Genomic DNA, 10,390 nt, shown 5'->3' with positions numbered 1-10,390 from the left:
GTCTAATTCCTTTAAAGCAGTTGCTACTGCAACACTCACCTGTTCTTTTGAGACCTTATTAGCATTGGCACTGTTTTTATTGGTAGATTTATGTTTAGGCTTCTTAGATGCTGCTTTCTCAGTATTACTATCAATATTGGGTGCAGCTGACGAAACTTCTTTATTCTTTTCATTTGGCTTTAATAATTGCAGCATCTTAATTTTTTCTTCAAGATTCTGAATTATGTATTCTTTATCCTTTATTATTGTCATTTTATCGTCTATTATGGTATTTTTGTCGGTAATTGTTTGTTTTAAGTTGTTAATAGTATCCATATGTTTGTCACTCGACACTTCACTGCTCACCTCACAGCACTGTATCAAATTTCCAACAATGAATTTAAAACCTTTTCTTGTGGCACAACTCACATGGTAAATTTTGCCACAGTTCTTACAAACACCCACACTTGCAGAAGGTTTTGTTTCACAGCAGTTGTAGGTTTTTTTGGAATCCGATTCCTAAATATTTAATTGTGTCAGAGACATTACGACACTTCAAAAAACACGTCCGCACGGTTCAACGGTTGACGGTTTATATATATATATATATATATATATATATATATATATATATAATAAAATATATAATAAAATATATAATAAAATTGTTTCTTGGGCATCCATCCAGTAATTGAAAAAACAGTTTTAATGAAAAATGTTTTTATTTAAAGAACATACGTTTCGGGTCTTGATTTGACCCATCTTCGTTGCGCACTCTGCATTGAATGGGCTTTTCGAGCAATATGCAGAGTGGTCTAAACGACGATGGTGTTACAAGGATTCCTTTACCTTTATCTATTAAGACCAATATTTGCCGCTTCCAGACCGTAGAAGTGCCGGTTGCCAGACAGGCATTGTAGGCGTTCAGGAGAATATCTGGAAATTGCAGGGCTACAGTCTTGATCACCTAGGCTGCAATGTCATCAGGGCCTGTTGCTTTTCCTGTCTCTATGGTTTTTGCCGCATCTTGTAGTTTCTTGACAGTGAAGAGTGTAGTTTTACTGTTTTTCACGTACTGTCTTTTTTTCGTGGTGGGTGTTTATGGAATAGTTCCGCTACGATGCTATTCATCAGAGCAGGAGATTTTGGTGCTTCTGGTAAAGCTCTACCAAGTCGTTTTGTATCAATTTGATAGGCTTTGATAGGCTCAGAAATCTTTGTTGAGATCGTGCCAAATCTTTTCCACAATCCGGCTTTAGCTGATTTTATGGCTTTATTCAGAGTCTTCTTAGCCTGTTTGTACTCGTTTGCATACATATCTTGGTAGGCGGAACGTGTTGCAGCTCTTGTAGCGCGACGACGTTGTGCATGACATCTTTTTTGTAGTTCTGCTATCTCTGATGAACACCAATATGCTGGACTGTGTACACCCTGATTTTTTGGTCGTGGCATAGAGGCGTTAAATGAGGTGATAATTGCTTCATAGTTCTAAGGACTGTTTCTTCCATCTCTCTGCGGGTACCTAGTGTTGGATCAACTGCACGCAACGCTTCAGGATCAAGCTTCTTAGCATTCCACCTCCGTTTGTAAAAGTTCCATGGTCGAGTCGGACCAGATCCAATACTATATGTCACATGTTGATGATCACTGCCACTATACTCTTCAATCATATTCGCTGTCCTTGGAGTGACCAACGTAATGTCGAGGATAGATTCCTAATATCCTGGTCTTCTAAAGGTTGTAATACTCCCAGTATTTAGCACAGTAAGGTCAAATCTTGCTGCAAAGTTTTTCACTTCAATTCCTCTGGTGTCCGAGTATTTGGCGCCCCATTCAGCCGATTTGCGTTGAAATCACCCTCTACAATGACTTCTCAGTTGAACTGGCCGATATTGTCTTCCATGCTTGCTACTTTCTGGCGAAACACGCTAATTTTAGTAAAACACGCCTTCATTTGGTGAAAGGTAGACGCTCACACAGTAGGTCGTGTGAGTCTTGATCCAGACGAAACCCCTCCGCTTTTATTGTCATTGACGGTGGTCTCCTTCGAGTTTATGATCCATATTGCTGCCGTGCCAGATTTATGGGCGAACCATGATTTATCCTGAATATTCATATATTTTTTGCAGAGAGGGCAGATATCGATCTTGTCTTCAAAGGTACGTCGGCGCAGTATATTTTGCGCCAAGGCACATCTATTCAGTTTTCTTTGTAAAAATCGCGTCATTTCGGCTCTCTAGTGGCTTTGGCAAGTGCCACACGGAATGCCTTACACGTCCCCGATACAGAGACATGGCTCCCGCTGTTCCGGTCTTCTTTGTCTACTGTACATAGAAAGGATTTTGGCTTTTCCGTGCCGCATTTGTTAGAACACTTGCTTCTCTCTGATCCCTCTCATTTATGCGTTTGATGTCCAAAACCAAGGCATCTAAAACAGCGGGCAAATGCGACAGTTAACCCACTCCAATTATTATGATTATTACAAAGGCCGCTCGTTGTCGTCTTGATGTGTCTTTGGTCAAGTTCACTCGTCTAATTTACAGTTTTGTCGTCCCAATTCGAAGCACTCAATTTGAAGTCTCAATTGAGTGCTTTGCTAACGTCATTTTCGTTAGAGACTCCACCAAGGTCAAGAATCTATATCGTCATCAGCGGCGCAATGTTTTCACTGTTCCTATGTTTTCAGCTGCTGCCCTTATCGCGGCTGCAAAGGCTGTACTGTCTTTGGACTTGGGGCTCATTTCCAGTAATACATTCCATAATCAATTCAGTTAGCCTTAAGGCACGATGCCACGCACAACTAGTTCATTTTTCGTTTGTCAAAACACAGAAATGTTGTAATATCGTTCAACATCTTATTGAAATCTGCCTGTTACTACACTATTACAATAATAAATTTTGTATGTCTGTATTATCATAAATATTGTATAAATAGTAATATCATTAAAAAACTATTTGGCTTTGTTACTAACATCTTTATAGAATTAATAACAATTTTTGTTTCATCTAGCATTCAGATAGATTTTTCAAATTTACCGGATAATTTGAAGTCAGAAGCAATAAGTTCAGAAGTTCACATTAAAAATGAAACAGAGAAAATTATTGAATTGGAAGCTGAAGCAAGCGCGAGTTTCTCTTGCAAAGAAGGGGTATGGTGCATTCTGTTTAACATCTATATGATTATATCATTTCATTAATAATATTCTTTTTCTTTCTTACATTAAGATAACAAGGCGCTTAAAGGAAGCTAATGATAAATTAAAGATCTGTAAGGAAACTTTTAAAGATATAAAAGATGAGATGACGTCGGTAAATATAAATTTAATAAATGTTAAGAAACGTCGGAAGGAAATGTTCGATGAATGCTTTAATAAAGTTCAAGGATCCATCGACAGTGTTTACAAGGTTCTAAAACTCATAATATAATATGACTTATGTGATATTTTGTATATTTTTATTTATGTGTATTAATATATTTTAGTCATTAACAAAATGTAGCGGAGCACAAGCAACGCTTTCAATTGAGAACATAGAGGAGCCTTATCTCGGAGGTGTCATATTTTCTTGTGTACCACCTGGAAAGCGTTTTAGGACAATGAATCACCTTTCGGGCGGAGAAAAGACAGTTGCTTCATTGGCGTTTCTATTCGCTATGAGAAGGTAAGAAATATTATTGAATAAGTAATAATTCTTGATAATACCAGGCCAGCTGTGGTCCGTCAACGCTAGTTCCGAAGTTTATCGCGAACTCGGTCCATACCCGGCATCAGACAGCATGATGTTAAGTTTCACTTTCATTATACTGCCCCACCAACGATCGTCGGAATCTGAATTTTCTATCAAGGTCAACTAGATGAGTCACGAAATATCAAATAGAAAAGAGAAGGAAAAGGGAATTTTTTTAACTTTTAAATGCAGTCGTATAGTAAATCACTATACAAAAATAATTTACTTACTCGAACAATTATCTAGAAGTTTCATTGTCTCAAAAATTCATATGTTTAGCATTGGATACGAAATATTTACTCAAGTCAAGTGAGCGTTTTGGTTCTGAATATGTTTAATGTGCTCCGATTTGCATGAAATTTTGGAATTGGGTTCATCTTTCTCTCAAGTTAAAAAGTGAAAATAATTTAGACTCCTTTGCCACTTCCCGGGCGGATGACATCTCTTTTCAGTCGTGCAATTGTATCTCTTTCAAAATAACGTCGCATATCGATAAAAGAACTAATTAGAAGAAAAAAATGTTTAATAATGTTTTACAAAAAAGAAATTACTTTTCAAGTTACTGGCTACTAAAAATTTGTATTTTTGGCGTTTTTCATCGTTTTTTGCACACATTTCTAAAAATTTTCATTTTAACGGAAATCATGTAATGAACAAAATTATATCAATTAAAATTCTAATAAATCGGTGTTTTATAAACTGTTCTAGAAACAATATTAGGCTAGATATGAAAATGGAATTTTATAGTACTCAAAATAAGCTTTAAAATGAGGATTTCTGCGTGTAAAATGAGTGAGCTATCATGCAGATAAAAAACGTATACAATGTTTTTTTCATTTAAATCAAATAGTTTATGAGTGTCATTTCTATCAAAATTAAAAATAATTGTATGCCCTCTAGAATTAACTTGGTTTAAGAGATCTTGACGGATTCTAGAAAATACCACAACTCTAACACAAACGATTTCCAAGAAGTTCATGATTTCATGAAAAAAAAATTATTTAAAAAAGCAAACAATTTCTCAATATTATATATCTGAAAGAATAAAAGATACGGATGAAGGTATATAGATGAAAATTCAAGGTCTTTTCAAAATAAGAGAAGTTATGGTAAAATTTATGATAGAGAAAGTTGTAGGTCATTTAATTACCTTTAAAATAGTATATTACAAATTCTGATAACATCAGATTTAAATGAGTTATAATCCAATTAATGCCGGGGGTGGTGAAGGAGTGCAAATTGTTTTCACTTCTGAACTTAAGATTAGGATTAGCCTATTTCCGACACACGCTTTCTTCCCCTTCATTTACTGCAATAATTTTGTTGATCGTAGGTTGAATAGAGCACATGTGAACAGGATTTGACAAATTAATTCACTTCAAATATAAACTTAAGTAAAAATGTCTATTGAATTATTAGTGAGAAAAATGTAATTTAGATATTAAAATTACTAAAAGCCAGTTAAAATATGGCACGACTTTTATAAAAATTCTAGGCAACATTATTGAAGCAATTATTTTGGGTAGAAAAATCCAAGATGATATTATACCTTTACCGTGGAAAATCAATGTTTTAGTCGTGAATAAACAAAAAATTATTTATTTATACATCCACATCTACAGGTATGACTAAAAAATTGTATTACCCTCGGTGTATAATTTTTAATATATAACTTTATTAAACATATTTTAATATTTGCTAACGGGATAAAGTGTTAACTGTGGGAATTGAGAATCATCATTTTATTTGAAGCAGTTTTACATTTAACATCACTCGTGTATTCGTGTAAATAGTAAATCGAAAAACAATAATTATTACTTTCAACTGAATGGTAAATATTAGTATATGATACTGAAAAAACGTAAATTTGGGTACAGGACGTCCGTTGGGTCATCTAGTATATATATATATATATATATATATATATATATATATATAATTAGATTATTGAATTTGTCTAAACACATTATACACAGTTTTGTTTATTTTTAGTTATAAACCATCACCTTTTCTGCTACTGGATGAAGTAGATTCAGCTTTGGATAAGTTTAATAGTGTTTTAGTGGCTGACTATATTAATCGATGTAAGAATGATGTTCAAATCATTCTAATATCATTGAATCCTGAATTTTACAAAAGTGCTGACACTTACATAGGAACCTTTCTACAGGTATGTACCAATGAATCTCTTACCACCGCAGTTGTTTATTTTATCGCAAAATGATAAATATTGTTATAAACATTGTTTGTTACTTTTTATAATGCTTTCATGGCCCTAGTGGCGGATGGCATCGTGCCTTAAGACAAATTGCTGGAACTTCCCGTACCACAAATTAAAGAAAGAATCAGATTTTTGAGAAATTTTTAATTTTTGAAAAAAAATGTTTTTTTGGAAAAAATACATTGGGGAAAAAAATTATTTTAAGTTTTTTGGAAGGTTTGAACTTTTTTTCAAAGCAATCGCACTGCTTTAGCTGCATAGAGACTAAGTATCGAAGTCGCGTGTCGCGGTCGAATCGACAAATGATGTTACGGAACCCATAAAAATGTAAACAAAATTGATACACATTATTAAAATCTTCATAAAATATCTGACATTCTGATGTGCATTTGTCTAATGTTAATTTTATCGCCAAATGGCTTTTTTTTTATTCTTTTACTAGAGATTCGCAACTGCTAGTCCTGTCTTCTCTAAAATTTAATCGGTTTTTTATCTTGTCAATACAAATAAAATGTTTTTGAATGATTAAAATTGGACAATTCGTTCTCTTGAGTTCTCTTAGTAAACGTTTTTGGCACATTTTTCCTCATATCTTTGGAACGGCCTGTGCCAAAAACTAACTAGCTTTTAATTTATACCAAAATGTTCAGAAACCGCTGAAACGTAAATATCTGCAAAATATTTCATTTTCGATTTTTTTTGCAATTACTATAACTTACCCTACGGGCAGTCAATAAATCAATATTTTTGGAGATGAACTGACAGACGTTGTCCTGTACCCTGTACCCATGTCTACAACTCAAAAGTTCCAATTTATATAACCTATACTGATATTTAGCAATTAGTTAAAAATTAATGTGTTTTACACTACAATATATACCGAAATGTATATACATCAATATGAGTGATCTTAAATATAAATAGTCATTTGTAAACACTAACATTAATATTATTATTATTTTATTATTTCTAATATTGTTATTTTGTTATATTAACTTCCCAAAGGACAAGTTTATGTTTTCATAAAAAAATCCGATTCGCTAATTTTATGTTTTCCCGACGTTTCAAGCCATTCTGAATCGAATGAGACCAAATTTGGAAAAAGTAGGTATGTACGTGTATGTGTGTGTGAGTATGTTAATAGATTTTTTGCCGTAAATCGACATTTTCTCAATACAGGCTGGACCGGTTTCAAAAATTTAAAAGCTATTCCATAGATAAACAAGTATTCGATGTATCTCGATGAGGACTATCGTTCTTTGTAAATCGCAGAAAAGTGAAACATTTTTCGTCGACACGTTTTAGCCCGCAATTCTGAATCGATTTTGAAAATTCAAAAACTTTTCGAAAGATATTCGTTGGGAATCGTGCTGATTAGTTTTTGGTAAAGATTGGCCGGGCCGTTTTTTTGTAATAAAGTGTTAAAGACATTTTTTTCGATTTTTTTTACGGCCCTACGACTTGTCTTTAATTTTAAAAACTTTTCAATGTTTGCAAAAATTAGAATAGTTAAGTCCATGTGGGCTGTTCTACAATATTTATTCATCATGGAATCAAGATTAATTTTGCAGCAAAATATTTATTTAATTGGTGATGTTGAAACTCAAATTATTATTTTGATTCTCTGATGAATAAATATTATAGAACAGCCCACATTGATTTAATTAGAGGTTAAGTGGTTTATAAATATTCTTATGTGTAATATATGAGTTCACGTACAGATGGCGCAAGAATTTACTTAATGACGTATGTTAATAACAAATATAAGAAACTTCCAATTGGCGTGCGCTCTATCTAAATGTTTATATTAAGAGCTAATACTATTAGAGATTCATTTTTTATTAATTTCGAAGTATTGGCGCCCTTGGGATCAAAGAAATGTCCTTGTTAAGGACCACCCTTATATATATATATATATATATATATATATATATATATATATATATATACAGTAGAACTCCAATTATCCGAACTCCGACTATCCGAACTCCGACTATCCGAACTCCAATTATCCGAACTCCGACCATCCGAATCGCCGATTATCCGAATCACTTTCAAAAAAAAAATTGTCCAAAAAAAGTCTAAGTGCGCTATTATTCTTCCACCAGCAATGCCAGTGTAGGCACATTGTTTGTTTTGATTTGACGGAGATGTTTACAAAACAATGATTTTTATTTCTAAACTTGTACATTTTTTTTTAACTCGTTTAAGTACATTTTATTTATATTTAAAACATGTGAAAATGTCATGTTTCTTTCATTTAATTCAATAAAAAAAATAGTGCAATATCAAAACGTAACTTTTTTTTCTCTCCAATGGCAATTTTTTAAAAAGCTCGGATTATCCGAATATTTGATTATCCGAATGGGTCCCGGTCCCCATTAATTCGGATAATTGGAGTTCTACTGTATATATATATATATATATATATATATATATATATATACAGGGCCGGTCCTGCCTTGAATGCAATACATGCAAAAAATGCAAAATATTAAATCCTGAATGCTTAATAGATTATGATAAACAATCCAACTTAACTATGAGTCATAAAACGCATATTCAGTTTGCAATGTGATATCAATAGATACAATTAACCAAATAATAACTCTGCAAATTTGTAAATTATTGTTCTGCTTATTGTTTAATGTACCCTTAAAATTTTTTCTTTGTTTGAAGTTAACAAGGAATCGAAAAAGAAAATATTTAGTGTTCAATCCCGTAAGAGCAAACCTACGAAAGTTTAAATTAATTATTGAGCGTTATTGATGAAAAATAGCAAGCTGACTTAGTTAAAATGGAACTTGTTGAAGAAATATATACTAATTATAATAGAGAAAATGGAAAATGGGGAGTCAGTGCTCAAAAAATGGCTTGTTTATTCCGAAAAATTGTATTTTAATTTTTGTTTTTTGTTGCAAACATATCACATCTGATGAACTTTGAACGTTGAAGACATGCGTGGTTAGGTTTATGGAGCAAATATGAAAAATGAAAGCAAGATGTACTTAGGAACAAAAATCTTTAAGATGTGTTTATACATAATAATTTAATTATTAACTATGCAGAAATAATACAGATACAAATATAATTTGTTTGTTTCAGTATAGTTAAGGAAATATGTAATTTCTTTGCATCTTTTACTAATCTTTACTAACACTTTAAAAAGTTTAACTTTAAAATAACAATCTGATACTCTGAATATGATGGGAAAGTAAAGCTGAATACAATTCGGCCCTTGCGATACCAATAAGGAGAAGTTTAATTCAATTTTAGATATTGTAAAGAATGAAAAAATAAACTAAAATAAAATTTAATTTAAAACATGAAATACGAGTGTTATGTCTTTTTTGCTCTTTTGTCGTGATAGCTCTTTAGAATAAATCGCATAATAAATAAGTTAAATGTTTCAAAATCACAAATATTAATATTTCACCTACGTTAGAAGTAATTGAGAATTTAAAAATATTTGATTATGATCAACCCGCGAACGGTTTTTTAAATAAATTTAAAATCAATGTATTTTATACGCTTTTAGATTATATCTAATTTTTTGTGTACTAAAGTGTGTGTACAAAAATCCAGAATGATTAATAATTATAACTATTTATTTTACTTTATTTATTTACTTTACTTTAATTATAATTTAAAAAAATAAAGTAAATATTTATATATTTTCTTTCATGCGGGCGCTGAGGACCCCAGGGCCGGCCCTGTATATATATATGTATATATATATATATATGTATATATATATATATAATACATATGTATATGTCATCATCAATATAATTATACTTACAGAGATCCAGGGGAATGTGCACCAGAATTGTTTCAATTCCCACGGCTGGTTATGCTGACTAAGGTCTAACACATAAGTTCTAAATATTGTATATACTATGAATTAAAAATCATAATTGAGCATAATCTAAGCAAAATCTCATATTAATTAGATGATTTAATCTGTACACTCAATGTATTGAAAGAAATAAATTTTTGAGATAAATATATACTTATACTTTATTTTTATATATGTATGCATGGTTTATAGTATATTTATAGTAGTCGTTCTATTGATTGTTGTTACCGAGTTATAATACAGTACATTTGGCTAAAAATTTCTTTAACCTAGCAATGAAATTGTAATGCTTTAATAATAATTTGAAAAACCTCAAACTGAAATATATTCTGAACAAGTTACTACAATATTATGTTACAAAATTCATCACATTCTATTAACAAGGATTTTACCTGATTTTAAAACACATGACAATCTATCGTTAATTGACTAATATTTAGATTAGATTTCAAATACTTCTATTAACTACCGATATTAATTAATATTAATTTCTTTTGTACAATAACATTTCGAATCCTAAATTTATTGTGTTTTGTAGACTCATACCGCTAATTATTAGAAGACATTTTTAATGTATTTTATTTTTACCCCTTTATTAACATAAT

At 31.6% G+C, this 10,390-nt stretch overlaps 1 protein-coding gene across 1 annotated transcript; it reads left to right on the top strand.

Annotated features, from left to right (window-relative positions):
* The first annotated feature begins 2,243 nt into the window (after positions 1–2,243).
* LOC113373999 (structural maintenance of chromosomes protein 1A-like) lies at positions 2,244–9,790 on the top strand. Its single transcript, XM_026614258.1, has 6 exons — positions 2,244–2,305; positions 2,990–3,128; positions 3,205–3,384; positions 3,461–3,639; positions 5,698–5,875; positions 9,731–9,790. Exons 1-6 carry the CDS (start codon positions 2,244–2,246, stop codon positions 9,788–9,790), a joined length of 798 nt encoding a protein of 265 aa, XP_026470043.1.
* The last annotated feature ends 600 nt before the right edge of the window (positions 9,791–10,390 follow it).

The sequence above is a fragment of the Ctenocephalides felis genome, unplaced genomic scaffold (assembly GCF_003426905.1).
Source record: "Ctenocephalides felis isolate EL2017-DRISC unplaced genomic scaffold, ASM342690v1 CF-g0.4_SCAFFOLD_01604, whole genome shotgun sequence".
NCBI lineage: Eukaryota > Metazoa > Arthropoda > Insecta > Siphonaptera > Pulicidae > Ctenocephalides > Ctenocephalides felis.
This window is presented reverse-complemented; position numbering and strand designations above follow the sequence as displayed.